The sequence below is a fragment of the Strongylocentrotus purpuratus genome, unplaced genomic scaffold (assembly GCF_000002235.5).
Source record: "Strongylocentrotus purpuratus isolate Spur 01 unplaced genomic scaffold, Spur_5.0 spur5_scaffold_1, whole genome shotgun sequence".
In the NCBI taxonomy this organism is placed as follows: Eukaryota; Metazoa; Echinodermata; class Echinoidea; order Camarodonta; family Strongylocentrotidae; genus Strongylocentrotus; species Strongylocentrotus purpuratus.
Window position 1 is genome coordinate 21,308,535 of NW_022145594.1, and position 24,480 is coordinate 21,333,014.

At 37.5% G+C, this 24,480-nt stretch overlaps 3 protein-coding genes across 4 annotated transcripts in view; 1 reads left to right on the plus strand and 2 right to left on the minus strand.

The window, feature by feature from the left end:
* Positions 1–5,484: 5,484 nt before the first annotated feature.
* On the minus strand, positions 5,485–9,699 carry LOC115921276 (monocarboxylate transporter 11-like). Its single transcript, XM_030978602.1, has 4 exons — positions 9,564–9,699; positions 8,712–8,855; positions 6,561–7,445; positions 5,485–5,621 (listed from the first exon to the last, which is right to left on the minus strand). The coding sequence occupies exons 1-4, from the start codon at positions 9,697–9,699 to the stop codon at positions 5,485–5,487; spliced, it is 1,302 nt and encodes a 433-aa protein (XP_030834462.1).
* Positions 9,700–12,414: 2,715 nt separating this feature from the next.
* Positions 12,415–13,029, plus strand: LOC100889582. Its single transcript, XM_003724838.1, has one exon. It carries the CDS (start codon positions 12,415–12,417, stop codon positions 13,027–13,029), a length of 615 nt encoding a protein of 204 aa, XP_003724886.1.
* Positions 13,030–14,021: 992 nt separating this feature from the next.
* LOC100889377 overlaps positions 14,022–24,480 on the minus strand; it is a 32,137-nt gene continuing 21,678 nt past the window's right edge. For both annotated transcript variants that reach the window (XM_030977811.1, XM_030977810.1), the window contains 6 exons: positions 23,686–23,823; positions 22,639–22,892; positions 19,814–20,548; positions 19,207–19,279; positions 18,598–18,663; positions 14,022–17,792 (listed from right to left, as the gene is read on the minus strand). In XM_030977811.1, coding sequence (XP_030833671.1) covers positions 17,533–17,792; positions 18,598–18,663; positions 19,207–19,279; positions 19,814–20,548; positions 22,639–22,892; positions 23,686–23,823 — 1,526 coding nt within the window. In that variant the 3' untranslated portion in view covers positions 14,022–17,532. The remainder of the gene's footprint in view (positions 17,793–18,597; positions 18,664–19,206; positions 19,280–19,813; positions 20,549–22,638; positions 22,893–23,685; positions 23,824–24,480) is intronic.

The following is a 24,480-nucleotide window of genomic DNA, read 5'->3' on the forward strand; positions in this document are numbered from 1 at the left end:
GGTCCTTAGTGGTCAAAAAGCATTCGAGAATAAGAAATCACTAAGATTCAAGTACAATTATGTCAGTCTTTTAAGTAGGTACGTTTGAGATAACCTTCTAAACCATTGTGATAATAATTCAATTGTAACCCTTCCATAATTGCACCACAAATATGTTAGTTGACACAAGCAAAGCATGAGATGTGGCCGAACATTCCTGTCAAAATTTGAATTGACTGAAATTCACTAATCAAATTAAATGATTTAAATTTCGAAGAAACAAGGAGAGTTCCATCATTTATATCGGATATCTCAAACTAATAAAATGCTTTGTCTGAGCTATATTCATTCGGCAAATGGCACTAGATGAAGGTAATTTACTACCGAAGTTTGAAACCCACTAAAGTGAGAAAAATACTGGATAATTTTGTATATGGAATTTAAGGTTGGCAGTATTAATTTCAAAGAAGAGACTTTTTATGGCCACTGTTGATCATTTTTTGAGTGTTATTCGAAAATATAAGCACATAATGTTGAGCTTTTGACCTTTGAGTAATTATTCATCTGTGATAGTTTTTAAGAGGCTCTTTTTCCAAGACTTAATAAATTGTCACTTAAAATGAATATCTTTCTACTTTATTTGAATAATTACAGCGTTTAGCATGTACATACCATCGTAAAAGTGATACAAATTATTCTTAAACCAATACAAATATGATATTTTCTATTATTTCAAAAACATATTATTTATTGTTATGTACTTCACCCAATCAAAATACAATTAAAAAGGGGGCTATTGAAAATGTTCCTTAAGTCTGCTAAGATTCACTTAAGATGAGTAAGTAGTAAAATCAGGACAAAATTCACACCACAAGAGGTTAGTAGTGCATAAAATATACAACTAATGCATGATCAAATAAAAAGCCATAACTAAAAGGACATTGTTGTTGCTCGAACTTTGAGGGGGGGGGGGGGGGGGGTAAGAGGACATATTTCTCCTTTATGGTCAACATTAAATTTGTTAAGTCTTTAGCAAGTGTCTCATTTGAATTAAATATTGCCCAAGACCATGATTTACGGCATTCAACAAAAATATTGTGACCTGCCAGTGCACACAAATGCGGCATCAAAATATTTGTGCTTCTCTGACCGTAATAAACTGCCTAAAACCCCTGAGCTTAGGGGGGCTCTGCCCCCTGAACCCCCAAAACCAATTTACGTTCCTCTTGCTTCGCTTGCTACCCTCTACCTGATCGTAAATACTTTAGCCTCCCACTTTGATAAACGTTCCGCAAGGCCTGTGTATATAATACATACGCATAAAAATCTGATCTTTATGACGTCTTTAACGTGGCATAGCTTCTTCTCCCCTTGCAAACGATCGGAAAAAGTAAGCAAGGTCATTAAAAGGGATTAAGCGACAAATATTTGTTTGAATAAGCACTGCTATTTACCATAATCTTCTTTGTAATTACAAAGCTCAGCCATGCTTACTGAGTTGAGACGTTCCATTCAATTTAAAATACTCATTCAAGAATATACTGCTCCTACATGTACGTAATCTGAAAGTAATATTTCAGCACAGTGGCAGAATTGCATGGCTGAGATTTGTAAAAGTCATTTTTTACAAAGAAGATTCTGGTGAAAAGCATTGCTTATTAAAACAGAATATTTGCATCAATTTGGATCACACTGGTTATTTGCCGGGTTATTTGTCGCATGATCCTTTTATTAAATAACCTTGTTTTCTTTTTTATTTGTATAGGAAGAATAACCTTTGTCACGTAAAGAAATTATATAGATAACTTGTTTTATGCGTAGATACATATGAATAAAGAATAAAATGTTGATTATCAGAATGTCATTTTGAAATACCTCTATAAAAACACACGATCTTACTGTGCCGATACCACATTGTCTTTAGCCAGTATCAGTATTATTGTATGAGCCAATATAAAGTTATTATTCTTTAATCAGTTCAGTATAATGCTTTTCCTCAAGAATAGGTTCGCTATTTGGTTATGGTTAAGACGCTAAGAAATGGTTTCAAATGTACATTACACAAACCATTAACCATTGCATAATGATGGTGGTTCTCTCTCTCTCTCTCTCTATAATCATGCATTATCAATTACATAGAAAGCAGCAACACAAAACTTAGGGTTATCTGGGATAGGTGAAAATGGGAGTTAAACAGAAAGTCATGTAAAAATGGCGCTTCGATCACTCCCCCTCCTCGCAAAAATGTCCCCCCAAAATGGACCCCAAAAACATATATGTGCTCTTACTCCCCCGCCCCCCCCCCCCCCGCTGATTCGCCGTTTGCCGGCTGGCTGATTCGCTACTAAATATTTTCTCAAGATTTGCTCCCCCCCCCCCCCCTCTTGCCGGAGGCTGGATCCGCCCCTGAAACACAGTAGCTTCAAAGATGGTTCCATATGTCAGGTCGCCCAATGTCAGCCCGCCCCTCTACTTTTTCACGAACCCCAAAAGTGCCCCCTCTGACTTTGTAAGAAATGCCCCTTTTTACATGGGAAAAGTGCCCCTTTAACTTTGAAAAGTGACCCTATTCCATCATAAAAAAATGCCTCTCCCACTTTTCAACTTTGGGTTTAATATTTACAATTGCATCAGTTTACACTCGATTTCAACCATGACAACGATCATTGAATATTGTAAAATCGCATATGCTTCCAATGTGTTCATTTGAACCAAATTCATGACCCCATACCAGGCGCGTACGCAGGGGGGGGGGGGGGGATTAACCCTCCCCTTGAGTTTTTTTAATGTATATTTTTTGCGTATGTTTTCTTTGAACCCCCCCCCCCCCTCTCTTGATTTTTTTATTTTTTTAAATAAATTAAAAAAAAAATTATGCCAATGGTTGACCTAAACAAGGTGACCTTACCCCCCCCCAAAAAAAATGTCCTCTTACCCCCCCCCCCCCCACTTTACTTTAATACTGGAGTTAACATTTTTTCAATGGACGATTAAGTTTAAAGCGCACTCAGGGTCAAAAATGGTAAACGAATCCATCTGGATGAAAAGAATCAATCCTTCACTTAATAGGGACGCTTGCTACGCATTGACAGTGTTACCTTTCTTCGCTCTAGTGATCTCGAGGCAGCAGATTGCAAGGATTTGGGTAAATAATTTTTAAAAAAGTCCTCGGAAGTGGTTATTAGAAGCTTAAACAGGGCTCCCACTTAGCCGAGTTGGAGCCTCGAGTTGTGACGAGCTGGCGCGATCTTATGACAAGCAGTTTTATCATTAAAACATATTTCTTGATATCAAGAATTGATTTATTGATATCAATTAATAATAAAACGGCTTGCCATAAGATCGCGCCAGCTCGCCACAACTCGAGGTTCCAACTTGGCTAAGTGGGAGCCCTGCTTTAAACTACACTCTCTGTCAGTTTACAAAACCAGAGGTTGTATTGGGAACCACTTTTATCTTTACGGATGGGGTGCAGGGGAAGAGCCTTTGCCTGGAGTCTAGGGAGCGGAGACCCAGGAAATTGTTTAATAAAAAAATATAAAAAAGTCGTCAAGAGTGATAGAGTTGTAATTCCCTCCTTGAAAATCACGTAGCTCCTTTTATTTCATTTAATAAATAACTTCTCTTTCTCTCTTAAAGGTATTATGTCCCATTTGCAGGCCAAACAAAAAATGAAAAGATTAAATTCCAACGGCATTTGAAATATAATACTAATTCAGAACTTCCCTCAAAACGAAAGGGCTAGAAAATGACTTTTAGTGGGAAAATAACGACCATTGGTTGTCGAATCAACTTAAGTGATTGCAATCACCTAAGTAATAGTCTGATTTTCAGAACTTTTTTACCGAATGGTCGTACGTTTTGTCCTGTACAAAGATTCAATCAGTTTTATTTTGGCCTTTACAAGAAGTGGATTTTTGATGTTCGTGTACCTGCTACTGCTCAGTCAGTCAGTCACTCAATTTGTAATTTGAATACTAGGATGCTGGTAATGTTTAAATTTCACAGTTAGGACACACATGACTTATTCATAATTTCCGCAAAGTTCTACCGAATATGATGTTGGCTGCAAAAGGGACATAGTATCGTCAACTCTATATATTTCATGTTTCTTCGTCACTATTCTGTAGGTGTGTAAGCGCTATGGTACTTTGTTTTTATAGCGCTCCTAAATAGTCGATATAATTATTATTATCAAATAAATCAATTCAATTTCAATTTAATATATTCGATTCGTCATATAAAAACATAATAATTATAACATTGATATTTACAGATAAGTAAAGAGCATACAAATAACATAACGAAAGATAAACATAAAATACATATACGAATGGGGGGGGGGGGGGGGACCAGCAAGAAAGAACAATTGTGATGCTGGTCCCTTGCGACATAATAAAGAATTCTAACCTATAACACTAAACACCTTACACCTAACACCTAACAACTAACACCTAAAATCTAACACCTGATTAATAATAATAATAATGAACGTTATTTGTATAGCGCATATCATTAACACAAAGAAAGTCCCTATGCGCTTAGAAAAGAAGGAAAAGGGCGGAATAGAAATGAACATCTATGCCTGATACATGAAAATAATTAATTACAAACAACAATAATGATACACAATTCCTTAATAGCTTACATGCAATAGGGTAATTTAGGTAATACAAATTTAAACATGAAAAATAAATTAAATATTAATATGTACATGATACTATAACCAAAGAGTCACTAAACAGCTAGAACAAATTAACAATTTACAAAAAGATAGGTCTTTAACAGAGTCTTAAATGATTCTGTTGTGCTTGCCTGTTTGACAGTATCAGGCAAGCTGTTCCACAATTCGGCCGAAGAATTTTGAAAGAGCGAGTGCCATAATATTTTTTTTGAGTGCTTGGAGCTACCAGGAGGGATTTACTATTTGATCTTAATTTTCTTGTAGGGGTATATTGTAGAATGAGATCTTGGAGGTAAGACGGGGCTGTAACGTTTAGGCATTGATAATTATATGTCAGTAAAATTATCTTATAATTAATACGGGACTTAACTGGCAGCCAGTGCAATTGTTTAAGTATGGGTGTTATATGTTCTCTGCATTTAGTTCTAGTGATTAGTCTGGCTGCTGAGTTTTGGATTCTTTGTAATTTATTGGTGTGAACATCCGGAAGAGAATGTAGTAAACTATTGCAAAAATCTATGCGAGATATAATCAGGGCATGAACCAGCTGCTTAGTAGCTTCTTTGGTTAGGAATTGGTGGATTTTTTTCAATTTTGTGCAGAGCAAACGAACTGGTTTTACATACATTATTGACTTGAGCTGTCATTGTAAGATTTTTATCTAGCTGCACGCCAAGATCTCTAGCGGCATCGACACATTTGATAATGGTATTGGCTATTTCACATGAAACTATTCACAAAAACGTAATTGTTTGTATCTCTTTTTAAGTGCAGGTTTAAAACGTGAATTTATTTTCGACAGTCTTTCCTTCGTGTGAATTTCATTTCAGCTCGCACGAGGAGGTTTCTCGTCTCTTTACTATTTTGACGGGTAACATGAGGAAAAAGGTGAAGACATCGACGATGGCAAGGAGCTTGAACGACGCGTCATATGATGAAAACGTGTCAGCCGTAAATCCTGTATTGGAGAGACATATAATAGGGACTTTTAGATTCTGTACGACGAGAACGTGGAATGCCCTTTTAAGGCAATGTGACGTCCTTTTAAGGCACTGGCAGTGACGTTACATTGCCTTAAAAGGGCAGTCCGCGTTCTCGTCGTGCAGAATCTAAGAGTCCCTACTATGGGGATCGGAGAGGGCTGTGAATTATTACAGAGAAAATATACTCGTGTTTCTCATCAAAATACAACTTTAAACTTGTTTTCTTCTTCCAGATTCGATCTTTAATTTCCACATAAATATATTATACGGGAGAGTGTTTTTCCCTTGGTGTTAAATAAATAAAAAAAAAATAAAAAAACAGTACAAACTTAACGTCCAAAATGAGACGCCAACTCACCAAAGGAGGTCGAAGCCCTGGTGCTGTGTCCTCTTTCGTGATATATTGTGGATAATATGTATTTAGACTCATTTTTCATGGCGCGAATGAGATGTTTCTTCGACCAAGTTTGACAAATATTGGTTAAAAATGAATGGAAGGGATTGGTCATGACAACATTATCATGGAGGACCTTCTCCATATCATTACTGACCTCACTTTCCAAAGTTTAGACTATTTTATTTTAACCTTTCTCCCATCTTTCTCGAACTATTTAAAGTCACATTGTGTTTCCCTATGTAAGCCAAAATTATGTAACCGTTTACTTCAAAGGCGCCGGTGGAGGGGGGGGGGGGGGAGGGCGTTACTAAATGGATGAAATGTGAATACTATCTTATTTTGTCTGCCTTTCTCCCACACCCCACCCCATATCTCTCTCTCTTTCCCTTTCTCCTTTTCCCCTCCCTTGTTTTCGACATTTGGTGGGGGTGGGGGGGGGGGGGGTTATTAGCACCCTGAGGTATAGGTAGAGATAAACCGAATCATTATTAGTGAAAGTAAAACGGAACAGGAATACCTGCTATGAATCCACTAAAGTACACTGCTGAACCAGCAACGACTTCCAGGAAAGCCAAAGACATCGCCAGGTGATCAGCTGAGACCCGTGCCTTGATCACCAAGTGCCCCAGGGTACCTCTTCCTGCGAAACTAACCGATGAACAAAACGATGATATCAACATGACAATCAGGTTCGGAATATACACATCAGTCACCATAACAACTGTATTCATGATGCTCAAGATAAGAACCATGTCAATGGGACGGATCAGCCTATGGGTGAGGAAACCCACAGAGACTCTTGCAGAGATGCTTCCAACGGCAGCACAGAATGTCAAAAGAATGATGTTATGGCTAGAAAGTTCTCTCTGGAGGGCGTGTGGAACAAGGAATGAGAGCCATCCACTGTACACAAACACCATCGAAGTATGTGATAGGAAGATGAAAAGAGATATTGGGTCCAAATATATCATGGTACTGCGAAACCACTTCAGGAGAATCTGCGTTACATCGGCTATACTACTGAGAGGCGAGTGTCCATGCACGGCGTTGCGCGACTTGTCGATAGGGATATCAGATTCATTTTCGGGCTCTTCAACCAAGGGAGCTAAGAGCTTGTCTCGATGACTGTCTTGCAATCCTTCTCCATCTTTCGAAGGAATATCCTTCGAGGGCATCTGAATGGTCATCAGGCAAGGGACCTCATGAAACATGAGACCTGCCAGAATCACAAGAGCCCCCCTCCATCCGTAAGCAGTTAGCAGCTCTTCTGCCATGAAAGGGTAGAGTACCATTCCCAGAGCGTGTCCGCAAGATGCAAGGCTGTAGAAGATGTTGAAGTTGTCACCTGCAAGTCGATTCAATGCCACAAGGCAAGGCATTCGGACCATGCTGTGCCCCAATCCTGTGACGGGAACAAGCAAAGAGGAATCAAATTTACGCGGGTTCTTCGAGCCTTCCAATAGGGACCTTTAGATCCTGCACGACGAGAACGTAGACTGCCCTTTTAGGGCAATGTGACGTCACTGCCAGTGCCTTAAAAGGACGTAACATTGTCTTAAAAGGGCAGTCCACTTTCACGTCGTGCAGAATCTAAAAGTCCCTGATCTTCAAAGACCTACTTCAAACAAACCCTCGGTTTAACTTTTTTTCTCAATATGCCACTTTCGTAATTGTAATAAAATTCAATACATATGCATCTTTGTTATAAAGTGCCTTGTTTCTAGTTCTTTCATTCACGTGTTACGGGTAATAAATGTATTTCAATAGTCATAATGCAAATTGCATACATTGGATATTGTTAGGGCAAGTTGTAATGTTTGTCCAACCTAGCAACAACATATGTGCACGTCTAAATATTCGTAGCCTCCTCCGTAACAGAAACAAATGAACTTATATTTTTACTGAGTAATGAAGTTCAAAAGTTCATATTCCTGCACTGAATGAAACTTTTTAGACGAATCGGTTTTTAACAGTAAACTCAGTATTGGTAATGTTTGACCTTCTTCGTAAAGATAGAAACGGACATGACGGTGGAGTGTCTGTGTATATTCCTATTTTTGTTTTGAATAAAAAAAAAGAAGAAGACAATTACGTTGTATCGAATTCTAAAGAAGTAATTCCGCTTATGATTTAACCGAAATTTTCTATTAACCCAATAATATTTCTTTATTGGTATCGATCATCTTTTTGTTCCCTTCCTTTTTCTCTTCTCTTTTTTAATTTTTCTTTTGTTTGTTTGTTCGTTCTATGTTGGTGTGTGTTTTGTATACTGTTGTACTTGTTATGTGTTTAAATGTTGTTTGGGGCGGGGGGTAGTAGGTGTTTTCTAGCTCTTTCTCTTTTTATATATATAATTTGTTTGTCTCTAAAGGAAATTTAAGAGGAAAACAGAATATTGCGGAAAAGAAATAATTTGAGATTTATATTCAAACTGGTCGAGAAAATAGTACGAACTTTATTTGCGATTTCTGTTTTGTTTTTGTGAAAATATAACTTTGTTTATGTAAATATTTTTCATCTGTAAATGTGTAACTTTTAGTTGGAACCTTGTATGTAAATGTAAAAGTTCATTTGCAAATTTATTAAGACCTATGTTATAAATTATGTACAATTTTTCTTTATGAGAGAAATAAATAAAAACGTATGAAAAAAGAAAAAAATAACTTACCAGAAACGGTAAATCCGACTTGTAATACAGCCTTCGTGTTGGTAAACGATGCAAGAATAATGCAGCACGGACTCATCACAGCACCAAGTAACATGAAGAGACGGGGATGAGGACATCTGTTATACAGCGCTATGACGATGGGGCCTATAGAATACAAACATGAGCATTTGTGAGAACACCACTATGAACATGACGGACAAAGAAAGAGGACAAAATATACAGTTCCTCATTCTACCCTCAACAAGACGCGCAGTTCCTAGTTCCTAGTGCTATCTTCGGAGTCACCTGTCTATAGTAATGTTTTTGTCTCCCATTGTGTTGTAGAACCTGTCTAGAGAGGCCACCATGTAGCCTACAGTTGCCGCTTTCTCAGTTTCAATTGGATTGGCTCAATAGGTTAAAGGTATAGACCAGTTTTGGAAACGCCCCCTCTCAAAAAATGAAATGGAAGCTCTTATTACCAATCATGTGAAAAAAAGATGTTTGCCTAATACGTGGTGATACACATTTTGCCGGAAACCGCCTACTAATTGATATACATGTATTTGGTAAATTATTATATCTATCTGGACTGGATAGCCGGACTGGATAGATATCGCGTAGTCACATCTTTCTGTGTACAGTGCTTATAACTTTACCAAGACTAGGCTAAATTTCTTATGATTTGTTTTGATTCCAAAACCTTGCAGTACACACCAATACTTATAATGCTAGATGATTAACCTTTTCTAATCGAGTCCACAACGTTTCTTTTACAATGCAATCGCATGTCCAGAACTGCATGGTCTATACCTTTAACCTGTAATAGATTGGCATAATTTCGAAAATGGTCCATTAATGGCAGAGACTTACTTGCTATGCTACCGACGGAGAGTAAAAGTCCAAGTGCGATTCCAAAGTCAGTGGAATCCATCTGGAGATCTCTGGAAACATCTTGGAATAGTACACCCATGGACTTGACAAGACCAACCTTAGCCATGCAATCCATGAACAGTACCAGAAACACCGGGAAACAAGGGGAACTCAGGAACTTGCTGGGACTCTTCATTGCACTGGTTATGCGGTTGGCTTCCGTTGATATTCAAGTAGACCTACTTCACAGCACTAGGACCAGGACTGTATAGATGCCTTGATGTATCTAAATAGGTCTTCTTCTTTTTAAACCATCAAATGACCAGTTTTGAGTTCGCGCATGTCCCTTAATGACCCCTAAAGGTCAACAGATATTTCAAACGTCGAGTTCAAGGGTCAACTCTATATCTTCGAGTGACATCACTCCCGATATGCACTCTAGTTAAAATTCCATGAGGAGTATCTTGGAGAATCACTTGCCAAGTATACCACGAACTAGTACTAGGTAGTCCACGAATAGAATTGATTTCCTCCAAAGGGTAATTCTATCTATGTATCATGGAATACAACGCTGGTGCATTTATGAAGAACCGTATCTCCTTAGATGCCAGAGTTTTGATGAGTATGCCTCGGGGCCTTTCACAGTGTTTCTACAAAAAGCTGTCGAGACGAACACTTACTCAATGAAAATCACTAAATCCCGTTCTGTAGGGTTTCATTTCGTGCAGCCGTCCATGGCTAAGCTAATTACTTACAACCGTTGCATAATACTAACCCCGTGTCCACACACAATATTTTCTGTGATTAGGCGTGATAATTATACCGTTTCAGGATAGTTATACTGTTTCGCGATAGTTATACGACGAATGCTTACTAACTATACGTCGTATAACGAAACGATGCCCAATTAAACCTGCGTTTCGTTATACGACGTATAAATAATCACGCCTAATCACGGAATGTGTTGTGTGTGGACGTAACTAGTATAGCTGGTCGAACTAGAACGGTATAACTGGGCGGGGCTTAACGTGACCTCGAGCGAAAGGAGACCTGACCTCTTATTTCCGCTACCATTTCATGATCGCAGTAGCAAACTGCGATATTTCGCTGTAGAGTTTCAGGATTACTTTCTTCTGAGTGTGGACATCCTTGAATTTATACGATGATTCTTTATACGACGTTTCTTGTGTGTGGACACCCTGGAATTTATACGATGATTCTTTATTTGATGTTTCGTTATAGAGTTTCGGGATAAATTGTTTTGTGTGTGGACACGCTATCAGTCATAACCAAAAAGTCGGACAATTATGATGGGTTCTAAGACGTAGGCTATGTGTATGTTCCGGCGACATACGCTCAGCAGTTAATTATTCCTCCATTAACTAAAGTCCTAACTTCAACCTTTGTCTCTGATTGAACACTATACTCAACCTTAAAGGCATATCGTGTATGATTGCGTCACACTGTCCCGAAGTTGATATAAGACGGACACACGATGAAGGAAATTTGAACTTCGCACGAAGATGGCCCCGAACTTGGTCAAAAGCCAACCAACAGCCGAAACAAGTACGATGCCTACAGAAGGTCACATAATGGCACCCAAACCACACACGAAGGCAACATGAAGATGTGAATTTATAATAAGAAGTACGTAGCCGCAGGTCACGAAGGCCACGCGATGGATACACGAAGTCGTATAGAGAGTACGATGCGTTCCAACTAGGTCACGAAGGCGTCACGTGACCTCCCGATGATATAAAACCTTCGACCGACGGTGGAAAATTCAATTGCTGATCGGAGATTAATGATGCTCAGAGCAGGGGCGTCGCAGCGACTTCCAAAGTGGGGGATGGGACCAACAAAAAAGGGCATTTTCTTGGGAAAAAAGGGCACCTATATACATAGGGAAATCTCAAAGCGAAAATATGCAATTTGTTAGACATTGGTATATACCCCCTACATTGTGCTTACATTAAATGGGATGCTTTCAATATGTATTTCTCTTGATACATCAAACAAGATATTGTGTAAGCATCATACTTTGCAGTTGGGTGTGATGGTCTGAATATTCATATGCAAGCGAGGGAAAATTTTAAGATTTGTGAGGTCGCAGTGCTTATAAATAAAAACAAAACCAAATCCTGGTGGGGTTATACTCACATTCTCATAACGGAAGACTGAAAAGGCCTTTGATAATTAAGTAACATAATTATATAATCTATGAATGCGAGTGAGTGAAGCGAGCGAGCCTTGGGGGAAATTGCTCTTAGTCACTTTAAATTAGGGGCATGTTTAAAAAGAAAAGAAAAGGGGACACGTATCGAAAAGGACAAGACACCTATTTCTTATACCTGAAAAAAAATCAAATCACTAGGATTAAAAAAGGCACTTATGAGAATGGTAAATGGGCATTAGTCAACGGAGTTGGGGCACCCATAATATAATGTAAGAGGCATTCATAAGAGTCGGAAATGGGCATTTATAAAAAGGGGATAGGTCCCTTATTAGAAAGGAAAAGAGGCACTGACCAGATATGAAGAGGAGTACTTATAAGAATGGTGGCGACTCCTCTCTCTTCACAGAACAGAATTCATAATTATCCAAGCCACTCTACTTCAAACTTCGCTCATCTTCAGCTACCTGCCCCATCCTGTTTGGCCAGCCGAAGATACACAAACCTACCATTCCACTTCGCCCCATCATTTCAACCCGAGGATTGCCCTGCTATGACACAGTCAAACACCTGACCTCGATTCACCAACTACTCGTAGGACAATCACAACACCACATCAATAAATCCAAGCATTTCATTGGCATTCCTTCCAAGACCACCATACACGATACAGACATGATGGTCAGTTTCGATATTGAATCTCTCTTCACCAATGTTCCTGTCACCGAATCTTGCCGAATCGTCTCGAAAGTGCATGACGACACCCTCCCCGACAGAACTCCCCTGACACCAGATGAAATACATGACCTCATGTACTTCTGCCTCAACTCTACTTCATTCAAATGGCGAGACAATTACTACCAGCAACTTCAAGGCGCAGCCATGGGATCGCCTCTTTCACCGGTTATAGCCAACATCTTCATGGAGCACTTCGAAACAACGGCACTCCAGACTCTCTCACAACGCCCTTCTCTCTGGCTCCGATATGTCGACGACACATTCGTCATCTGGCCACATAACAGACGTGACTTAGGCCACTTCCTCGCCCACATCAACCAGCATCACCCGAGCATCAAGTTCACCATGGAGACCGAGCAAAACAACAGCACCCCTTCCTACACGTCCTCGTTACCAAATCGCCATCCGGCAAGCCCGCTCACCAAGTCTACAGGAAACCCACACACACCGATAGATATCTTCGCTACAGATCCTTCCACCGTCCATACGTACTACAATCAGTCCACAACGCCCTCATCCGCCGAGCCCATCAACTCAGCGATGTCGACCATCTAGACCAGGAAATCCAGCATACTAAAATGTACGACATTTTCATGAACATGTTTATAGAAAGTAATTACAAATGTTATACTAACCATTCACGATGTGTTTCAGCTCTTCTTCAGTGTCGTCATTAAATTTTGTTGGGACAAACATGACAAATAAAGAAGACATCAATGTATTGATGTTTATATGGATTTGAAGGTAACATTGCAACATATGAGTATATTTAGACTAACTTGTGAACTTTAACACTATTGTTATTGTTCTTATGATATTATATTCTCGAATTGGCAATTTATTTACTGGATTGTGACGTATGAGGATATCTCTCCCATTTTTCATGTACAAAAATGTCATAAAATCTGATTTTCGCATAAGTATCTTCTCTCTTGGGCACTACTCAAGACATTTTATGGATAGCGTATTATTACCATAGTTTCTCTGAAAAAGAGGGACCCTCAGGAATAATATGAATAAAATAATTTAGTTCCTTTGTGTACTATTGAAAGGTTTAGTGATCATAATTCCATTCAAAAATATATATCTTAATTCTTTTTTATCTGATTTCATTGAAAATCCCACCGTATGTTCTGCTTCTCTGATTTATTTAAGAGGTTTGTCATTTAATAATGATTTTTTAATGTGTTTCCACAATGTTTGCGGCTAGCTCATCAGCTATCAAGCCATTTATGTCAACTTATTGTGATGTGTTGTTATTAATAAATTCAAAAATTCAAAAATTCAAACCGGCTCTCAATTAACATTTAAAAAAGGGGATCATGGGGGACAAACAGGCACCGACTAGGCATTGTTTGTTATATAGAGGGCGCAAGTAGCTATAAGTAGTGCAGTGGGGATTTAATTGAAATTGTCTGTGCATTATTTGCATCTTGCCAAGGACAAAGTGCACTTTCCCTGTATTTGTGTCGAATGAAATATAAACAGCTTTTAACTATTGATAATTGTTGCACTTTAATGAAGATACAATGCACATGTACAAATTCAGTTCATTTAGATTGGCAGTATTTATTTCATCAATTTATGGATTCAATATACATCTTAGAATTAAAATGACAAAAACAATAACTGAGGTTTAAAGAGAAACGATTACAATAAATGATCTCCATCCGAAACTTTTATGAAGATAATAATAATAATAGTGGGTACTTGTAAAGTGCTCATGACTGTTAAATTTGACACTCCTGACAATGACGATCTGCTGATACCCAATCGAAAGCAAGAATTTCAGTAGCTAATAACAAAAACTATTATTTGTCACTGATGACAAGTTTTGTGAAATAGAGACCTGGTGCTCCACAAGTATTACCTCCACTTGAGCATGGCCGGCATTATGGCGCTCTAGCAGTTCAAGGAATTAATTCACGCCAAGTACCCATTTACCTCACTAGACTTGAGAGTTGCAAATGTAGATCTATCCATGTCTTGCCAAAGGACATTAGTTTTACTGCAGGACTCGATCCCGAAACAATCTGTACATTAGTCTCGCGAAGTATCCACTATAGACCCAAACCCTCTACAATATACTGCATTAACCCTCTTTAGAATGATAAATCCTCAGGCATCAGAAGAAAAATTCAGTTATTACAAAGTTTGTCGTATTAACAATCAGTATAGACGATTGCAAAATGAGCTAAATGATAAAGCGAATATATACTGTTAATATGCCATGCTCCCAATTTTACATACTGTACAAAAATATTGCAAATAAAATGCTGTAAAATTAATCAAGGAATATAATATTAGTACTGTATACATGTATATGTCAATCAGCCTCTATGGGAACAATAAAAACGAAACAGTGCTAGTCAAACAGTCATCTTGTGCCAAATTGTTTTATATTCAAGCCACCTATTGTTGTTGAATGTTATATTGAATATCTTGTTTGTACATTTGTGTGAACTAAACGTTATCTGTAACGTAAAAAGACTCTAATGATAGAACTATTTACCATTTTACCATTTAGTAATGGAGATTTAAACATGTTTTTTCATACATTAACAAAATTCCAATCTGAGTCAATTTTACCAGACTATCAATACAAGAAGATTTTACTAAATACAGGTAGATTAGCAAAATGTAGTGGCACTAAAAACCGCGTCTGGAACAAACGGCATGATTGTTGATAATCATAATTATATCATGCTGAGGTAGAACCATATCGTTAGGATATGGAGCCGGTAAATGCATTTACCATCTCAGGTTTTTCAAAAAGAACTTTTGATCAACTTGACAAACATCACCAACAATAATTCAATTCTGCACTCGGGGGTCCCATCTTCAGAAAAGTTGTGATTAATTCAAAATCAATTGCTAGTTAGCAGTCTTTCATCTTTTATGAACATAATTGCGATAGATATCAATCGCAAGTAAGCTGTGATTGATATTAACTCTTTATAGGATGGGTCGCAGACATGTCCTTATAATAATGCCATTATATTTCTTTAAGCTACGTAAAATATTCATCACATTTTAAAACTACAATCCCATAAGAAAAGACAAATTTATCATCATCTCACTGGTGGAGCTGTACAATACAATGACCTTATCTTTAATATTTCCACCAGCATTTATTTGTGTTTCTCAAGATTAGATACAATAACCATTTCATGTATAACTAAGCAACAGTATTTTAAAACAAGATTTTCTTATCTTACATACCAAATGAAAATCTGAACATAAATATACAAATTCTTCATAATGTAAAACAAGTAGAAAAAGAACACCAGGGTGAATAGGAACAACATTTGATATTTGTTAATAATAATTTGTTTTCTCCCAATACAAGAGTAGACATTTTACTGTTAACTTTTTTACTGTTATGTTTTTATGTGACCAGAGAATTCATTTATTTGTGACAAGCTACACTGAAAATAAATTAACATCATGTCAACTTGTTCATGTATATAGCAAATGGAAAGAATCTGAACGATTCCCGAGAAATAAAAATTGCCTAAATAAATTTACACTTTATTAACCCCAGTGTTCCTACCCACCCTGTGTTATTGCATAACAAAAGATGGACAGAACAAAATATACAAATAATACAAAAATATACAAATATGATTATTCTTTATCAGATAGAATTTCATGATATTACACCAATTGATGTGCCTCTGCAATAACTAATTCGACCTCCAAAAAAACTCAAGAAGTTGAAATACGCAACCCCACTATTTTCTTTATCATTGTCTATACACACAGCTTAGTGTTTTATGCATGACATTGTGACCCCTGTTTTTCCTAATTTCATTAAAATAGCCTTACAGAGCACAAACATCTGCCTCACTCATATAGTCATCTCTAAAGAGCACATGGCTGAATCAATTTAAATGGCATGCCTACAGTGTCCAGTAATATACATGGACATTTCATGGAAAGTACTGTTATTGTAACACATTGGAAATGCTGTATATGGTGATAACAATTAGGATAAGACATTTGAGATTTAAACTTTTTGATCTCAATACAGAATATATATCTCTAGGATCTTCGGTAAGCAAGTTAATCTCCTGAAAGCAATAGCTGTCAATGTGACCTCTGGTCTTTGATAAAATTCTCAAAGGTCACAGTTGTAATGTCCTCTTGCTGATCATTCCAAGGTGGAGGTTAGAAACCTTCTGGACCATTCCTAAAAAGCTGAGTTTAATTGCAAATTGTACAAACAGTAAAACATATTTTCTGGCTTTTGTTAACACCATTATGACCCTGTGACCTTTGACCTCAAACCTCATACACCCACAATCTAAGTACATCCTTGCCCTTTCACTCATACTTCAACTCAAAGTTTGGTTTGAATTGTTTAAATACTTTACAAGTTATCGCGGTAACAATATAATTAATAATTGTCATTAACACTTTTATGACCGTGTGAACTTTGACCTTTGATCTTATACACCCTAAAACTAATCCCTTCAGCCTTGCATGCTTATTCAAACTTGATACAAGGATACAATTGCATATACAGTAGTGTTTGTAAACTAACAGAACAAAAAGGTGGGTGTTTCACTTGAGCACTCTAACATCAGCAGGTCCCATCGCACTGGCAAGATAATGCCACTACTTCATTGTACATGAATTGCCTGTTGATGTTTTGTTACAAGATTTATGAGTTAAATGGAAAAATAAGGCAACCAAAACTTTCGACCAGTCTTCGAGGATATTCTCTACACTTCTATGTACATTTGTTTTCATATATCATGGATATGATTAAAATATATATCTTCTTCCCTAACAAATCAAGCACCTGGTTACATGTTTTTATAGACCATGGAATTGGAATGCATACCTTATTAACGCAATCGCTTTAATATTACCCTCTTTTTTATAATAATGCTTTTACAAATTAATTAATGCCCATAAAATCTATATATTATACAATTCCTCTCTCTAAAAAAGAATGAACAAATATATTTATCTCTTTATTTTCTTCTGTCAGTTGTCGGCAGTGCCTGTGGAAGTGTATGTTTGTCCTTAAGGGCCTCTTTACAACTAAATTTAATCATCTCCATCTTTTTTTGTTCTCTCTGTGAAGTAGGTGTTTCCATAGGTACCCAAGTATGCACCCCAACCCTGCTGGTGGTAGGGTAAGATTTTGGCACACCGCGCCCCTGGGTTGGTCCTTTGCGCCTCCTTAAGACCGCAGTCACACGAGAGGCGTAGCCTGTAGACTGTCATCTCCCCTGCATCCAGGTTGAAGGGGTAGATGTTGAGAGGGTCGGTAGGCGCATCGGTTGGGGGCGCTGGAACAGAAGCAGCTGTAATACCGGTATATAACAAAATTCACTTAGAATGACCAAATCCACACATTGTTATCATTGGGAGGGGCAGCAACACGATTTTGAAAGTATGAGGAGGAAGTTCAACTTTGAAAAATGTGGATTCCAAGAAAAGAGACTAGATCTTTCCTTCTCCCGTAGTTGGGAATCAGGTTGGTCCATGATATTCTTTTTGGTCTCTTTTCATTATAGATTGGAGAAAAGTAGACTTGAGAATGAAAAATAAAAAACAAGAAATGATAAAAATTAACCATCTACATACTTGAGCTGAATGTCCTTAAATGGGCTACTCATGATCTTGGGAAGACAGTTTTACAAACAGGTCTATTCTACACAGTAGGCTTGCAGTAGCACCTTGTGAGAGAGATGGAGGATTGAGGAGTCCTGAAAAGGTCTTTTTTAAGACTACACCAACAGTCCTTTTAAGGACTACACACCCTCAAGAAAGATTACCAAGAGTCCTTTTCTGGACTCCTCAATCCTCCCTCTCTCTTACAAGGTGCTACCGCAAGCCTACTGTATATCTACATCACCATGCAAGCCGATACTGACAAGCAGCATCTAGGTCTATTCTATTATCATAAGCATAAAGACAAACACATTACTCACATATTTGTTTCTCTATTGATGCTTACATGTATATTCAAATCAACTGTAGGTCTATCTGGTCACTTAAAGAGATTTAAAATGTTCTCAAGGAATTGGCACCGTACATTCTACATTACAAAAAAGAAATGAGGATAAATCTTTGTCATAAATGTGGATTAGTCTACCTAGGTCTTACCTAACTTCCTACAATGTTCTGATCCCAGATGATCGTAAGCATCATGGTCAAGCCCGTAATACTCATCTGTAGGAGAAACAAAAGCACACAAAATCCATTCAAAATAAGACCTAGAAAATTAGACTTATGTACGTCCAGTTCTCATGATGCTTCCGGTACATGAAGTTGACAGAAGGCACACAAGACCAATTCCTATGATGCTGTTGACCTTCCAGTCTCATAAACCATATACATCATTGTACACAGAGTCAAAATTTTCAGTCATGGCGAATCTTCCCGCCTCGCTCAGTACAACACATGAACTTTGTGCTGTCAGCATCTCCACCAGATTAATAAAGACATAAATTCTATATGGAACTCCTGATGACAATTAAGCAGTCAGTGACTGTCAATTTGTTCTGAACGTCGAGCCTTGCGTCGAGACCTTGAAATATCTATTTATAGAAGTAATATTTGATGCTCACATTTTTATTACACTATAATACATATGAAAATGTTGCTATCATTGAGTGCTTGGTTTTATTGCAATTGCCCAATTATGCCTATGCTCAGACAAGGGCACTGCAAATTGATTGCACTTGAGTTCTAGCCATACAAATGCAAACTTACTGCTTGGATCCATTCTCTGTTTTTCATTATCCATCCAATCGTCAATGCATTTTTGCTCTTTAGCTGTGATGACCTGAATAAGAAAAGAAAAAAGGAAACGTGTCATGAACAATAGATTGCCAAACATGTTATTAAAAAAAAAAATGTAATTAGAAACGATCCAAGGATTTTCATCTAAACTATTGGTTTACAATCGCATTGATACCACAAATTCAGCCACTATTACCACTTCTTGTATTTAAAGAACTACAAGCACCTCCTAATTTCATCAACTACAATTTCATTTCCTCTACTTAATGCTATTAATATTATTCATCCATACAATGCAAGGATATTTCCAAGAACCATCTTTCTTATTAAGGCTAAAACATTTCACACCAATTCTGCCATCAAGACTATTGCCAGCATTTTACTATGTTGGTTATACGTCCATTTACATGTTTCAAACATGTAGCATATACCTCATTGCTTGAAGGCGTGGGTAGTCACACATTAAGCAATTATGTAAATCTGTGCTTTGATCCATCAAGAAAACTTTGCATAACATTCAACAAAGAATGCATGTACACAAATACAGGGTTGAAGTGAAAATTTGTAAGCAGCTCACCCTGTTGGGTTTAGGATAGAACCAATATGTCGCAAAGATGACATCGATGCTATTAGGGTTGCTGGGTAGGTCATCCAGGACTGGACTAAGAGGTGGAGCCAGGGTTCCTGTAGAGATGAGTCTCTGGATCCCTCCTGCATCATGGAGCCCAGCATGACGGCGTGATCTCAGGTGCTGCTCATCCTTGGACCTGCTGGACCTTGCATCTAAGAACCTGGCATTGCGCTTGGACAGGAAGCTACTGGTCTTTCCTCCAATCTTCCCTTCACTGTCCAGTCCAAGGAGGTCTTTGATGATGTCCTCAATCTCCTCCTCTGAAAGGCCATCAAGGTCATCGAAGGGATTTTCATCGCCCGTTTCTCCTCCCGATTTCTTTTCCTTTGGAGATCCAAACCAAGAATCCGGGAGACCAAGATCCTTGAGCTTCCCTGCAATATCTCCAGCCAACAAAGAATCATCATCCGGCGGTAAGGTAGTGGTCATTGTTGCTTCATTTGCTCTAAGTTCTGGTGAGCTCCTATCATCACTTTTCTTAGTACTTAGTTCATAGTTGGTCTCTTTGTTTGAAGGATCCCTTTGGTCAGGTAATCCGTCATCCTCATCACCGGGAGAATCACCTTGATCCTGGAGATTGTCCGATAAGGCAGACAATCGGGCCATCAGTTTATAATACTCACTCTGGAAATCAAGTGTAGGTGTCTCGGTGTGTGGAGATGCGGTTGTGAGCTTGGGAGTCTGAATAGGATGAAAGTAATAGAGAGGGAATGATGTGGCTATTATTAAGGGAGATCTGTTGTGATTTGCAGACACAGAAGTTGGTTATTCCATCCTATTTTTAGTATTTTGAGTTGTTCTGGATTTTTCTACAGCTTTATATTTGTAAAGCGCTTAGAGACATTTGTATTAAGCGCTATATACAAATTAAAAATCATTATTATTATTATTAAACTTCCTCTTCAAGTCTGTGTATATTCTTGTACTGGTATTTGTGATGAAGATTGCCCTCATGGTATTCTGTTTTCACAGTAACATCATTACACTTGACAACTAATGTTTCAATAAATTTGTCAGAATATCTTAAAAAGATATTTGTAACTATATTTGTCTCCAGACTAACCCTAGCCAATATTCAAAATATCAAGAGTGCTCCAGATTCCTGATTTTGCTCTTTTTTTGGCAATTAGATTTGTCTCCAGGGTATAGAGTGAACATTTCACTACTGCAGACTTTATGAGCACACCAGATTCAGGATTAATAATTTTGTTGCAAAATGAATTTCTTGCAATGAAAATTTTGGTTGTAATTTGCCAATAGTGTCCGGATAGTTTCAAGTCTTACGGTAAATATATGAATATGTTCCATTACAATTAAGTCCTTTGTTGCTCTGATTGCAAACAAATTTCATGCTTTTAAAGGTAAAGACCAGTAATGGTCATGCGATTGCATTGTGAAAGAAACGTTGTGGAATCGATCAGAAAAGGTTGATCATCTAGCATCTAGCATCTGCAAGGTTCTGGAATCATCAAAATGATAAGAAATTTGGCACATTCTTCGTAAAGTTACAAGCACTATACACAGAAAGATGTATATGGGACTACCCTATATCTCTCACAGACCATGAGAGAAACAAATTTACCAAATATATGAAGTAGTAGGCGGTTTCCCGGCAAATTTTTTATCATCATGTATTAGTCAAAACATATTCTTTCACATGATTGGTAATGAGAGCTTGAATTTCATTTTTTGAAATTGGGGCGTTTCCAATACTGGTCTTTACCTTTAATGTTATGCAAAGATTTTCGTTTCAGACAAAACTCCATGCATGTCCTTCTTCATTCCAGTGATTTATGTTCCTACTATTGCCAATAGATTTCTTCTTTTTAAAGGTCTATCACTTATGATTATTTAACGTATCATATTCTTAAAGTTTCTGGTTTGCTGTACACTACATGCTCATTCCCTTATACATGTATGTAAATGATTTAAATTTTTGTTGTTGCAAATACATTGCCTGCCGTAAAAAACAGCCATTAATCATTTGTACAAATGTCATGTTGGAAGAGTTTCTGGCTTTACAGTATTAAAGCTATTTAAGTATAGTACATCCCCTATTACAGACAGTCCAAGAAGTAAGTATTTATACTCAAAGTTTAGTCATGTTTAAGGCAAACAAAAATATTAATGTTCTGTACATTTATTTGAAATAGTTTGTTTAATTGCAACATGATTTTTATTTCTAATGTTATACTTAATCATGAAAACCAGTAAAATTAAGAAAAGATAAGAAACTAGATGAAACTTTGACTGCGTGCAGTCGAAAATGATGCCTCCGTTATAGAGCAATTTTACAAACCAAAACAGAAGAAATTTGTCAAATTCAAGTTCGATTGTAATCCATTTTCAGGTTCTCAGAATATTGTGATTACAAGCTTTTTCTCATATATATGTATGACCCTTTGATATTTGACCTCATGACCCCAAAATCTACTCAGTTCATTGGCTCTGCAAGATACATACATGTCCTGAGTTTCATGGTAATCTGTCCATCTGTTCTAATGTGATCACAAGCTATTTTTGCGTACATAATGAGCCCTGTGACCTTTGACCTCGTGAGGCCAAAATCTAATCAATTCATCGACTCTGCAAGATACATACATGACTAAAGTTTGGCAGGAATCGATTCATTGGTTCTTTAGATAACGCGATCACAAGAACGGGACGTACGGACGGACGGTCAACCCGAAAACATAATGCCTCAGGCTACTTCGTAACGGAGGAATAAAAATGTAAACCTGCATTTGTTGGTTCTTGTAATATGAACTTACCTGATGTTGTTTCTTTGGTGAGGATGGTTCTACCGATGCTTGCTCATTGTTTTCTCTCAGCTCCTTGTCGTATTTCTGCTCGTTGTTTTCTTTCTGCTCCTTGTCGTATTTTTGCTCGTTCTGCTCTTTCTGTGCGTTCTGCTCTTTCTGTGCGTTGAGTACAATATTTATTACTTCAGGGTATTTGTCCAGGTAGTCCATGGCCATACGAGTAGCATTGACTTCATATCTGTGCTCATCTGCAAAGCGGTCAGCTGTATCAGGGTAAGCACAAAAAGAAATTGTTGATAATATTTGATAATGCTTGAAATGTTGCAGGCATATATCCCTTTGCAGATTTAAACAAAAAACTATTGCTTAAATAGTAAGTAACTAAAATATATAGTTTTTATTCCTATCAAATTAGAAGAAAAAATTGCATTCTCTTATTATTATTATTAGTAGTAGTAGAAGTAGTAGTGACAATGAGTAGTGATGAGTTGTAGTAGTAGTAGAAGTAGTAATGAGTAGTAATAGTAGTGGTAGTATTAGTAGTAGTAGTAGTAGTAGTAGTAGTAGAAGTAGTATTTGTTGTGGTGGTAATGGTGGTAGTGGTAGTAGTAGTGGTGGTGGTGGTGGTAGAAGGACCATTAGTAAAAGTAGTAGTAGTAGTAGTAGTCATGGTAATGGTAGTGGTAGTAGATGTGGTGGTAGAAGGACCAGTAGTAGTAATAGTGGTGGTAGAAGGACCATTAGGAGTAGTAGTGGTAGTAGTAATAGTAGTAGTAGTAGTAGTAGTAGTAGTAGTAGTAGTAGTAGTAGTAGTCGTAGTGGTAGTAGAAGTAGTAATGAGTAGTAGAAGTAGGAGTAGTAGAAGTGGTGGTGGTAGAAGGACCATTAGAAGTAGTTGTAGTAGTAGTAGTAGTAGTAGTAGTATAAGTAGTAGTAGTGGTGGTAGTGGTGGTAGTGGTAGTAGTAGAAGTAGTAGTAGTAGTAGTAGTAAAGGTAGTAGTAGAAGTAGTTCCAGTAGCAGTGCTAGTAATAGTACAAGTATATCATATACATTACCTGAAGTATAGATACTCTGCCCAGGAGCATCCATGTGCTGATTCAGTAGGCTTGCCGTCGTCACAAATCCTGTATTGAACCTCTCCTGACAAAAATTGGTTCGACTCAGGGATTTTTTGCCTTGATCTTTAACAGAAACTTGGCCCATCAAGGAAACAGTGACAGCAAAGAGGGAGACAAATTGAAGTAAAAGTTAGTAGGAGAAAAGACTCTTTGTTTTAAATATACAGAGAAAGAGAGACAAATAAAGAGATTTCAACAATATGAAATGGTGCAAACAAAACTAAAGAAAACAATATAGAGATGAAGAGATTCATTACTTAATTCATGGAGTTCCTAATGAAGGATATCATGTCCACTTATTCTTTAAAAATAATTATATAATATTCACTGGCTTTGAGGGAGATACCACATATATTGCCCAAACTAGACTCATATTGCCCCGAGTCAAAGACGAGGGCAATATGGGTCTTGTGAGTATCTCCCGAAAGTTAAGCCAGTCAATATTTTTATGGTTATCCAAATCAGACATCTAGAGCAAATACATATTAATCAACCATGACAATCTTAAAGAACTGAACAAACTTTGTCAACCAGCAGTGCGAGTGCGGTCAATATGAGACTATATTTTCAATCGTCTCTACATGCAAAGTCTATACGGGCAGGGAGACCAAGGAAAATACAAAGAATATATCCCTTTGTTCCCACTGCTAATGAAAACTAGGGCGATACGGTTTTGTAAATGACCAGGTCAGATGTCTAATACGGGTAATAATATTTTTTTAATTTACCATG

What these genes read in the sequence shown, in the direction of transcription:
- LOC115921276 (XM_030978602.1), bottom strand. Translation starts at nt 9,699, where the DNA reads ATGGATTGCATGGCTAAGGTTGGTCTTGTCAAGTCCATGGGTGTACTA. An exon ending in CTCCGTCGGTAGCATAGCAA is followed by an intron (nt 8,856 to 9,563) that starts GTAAGTCTCTGC and finishes TGTATTCTATAG; the next exon opens with GCCCCATCGTCATAGCGCTG. An exon ending in CTTTAGTGGATTCATAGCAG is followed by an intron (nt 5,622 to 6,560) that starts GTATTCCTGTTC and finishes TCTCCAATACAG; the next exon opens with GATTTACGGCTGACACGTTT.
- LOC100889582 (XM_003724838.1), top strand. Translation starts at nt 12,415, where the DNA reads ATGGTCAGTTTCGATATTGAATCTCTCTTCACCAATGTTCCTGTCACC.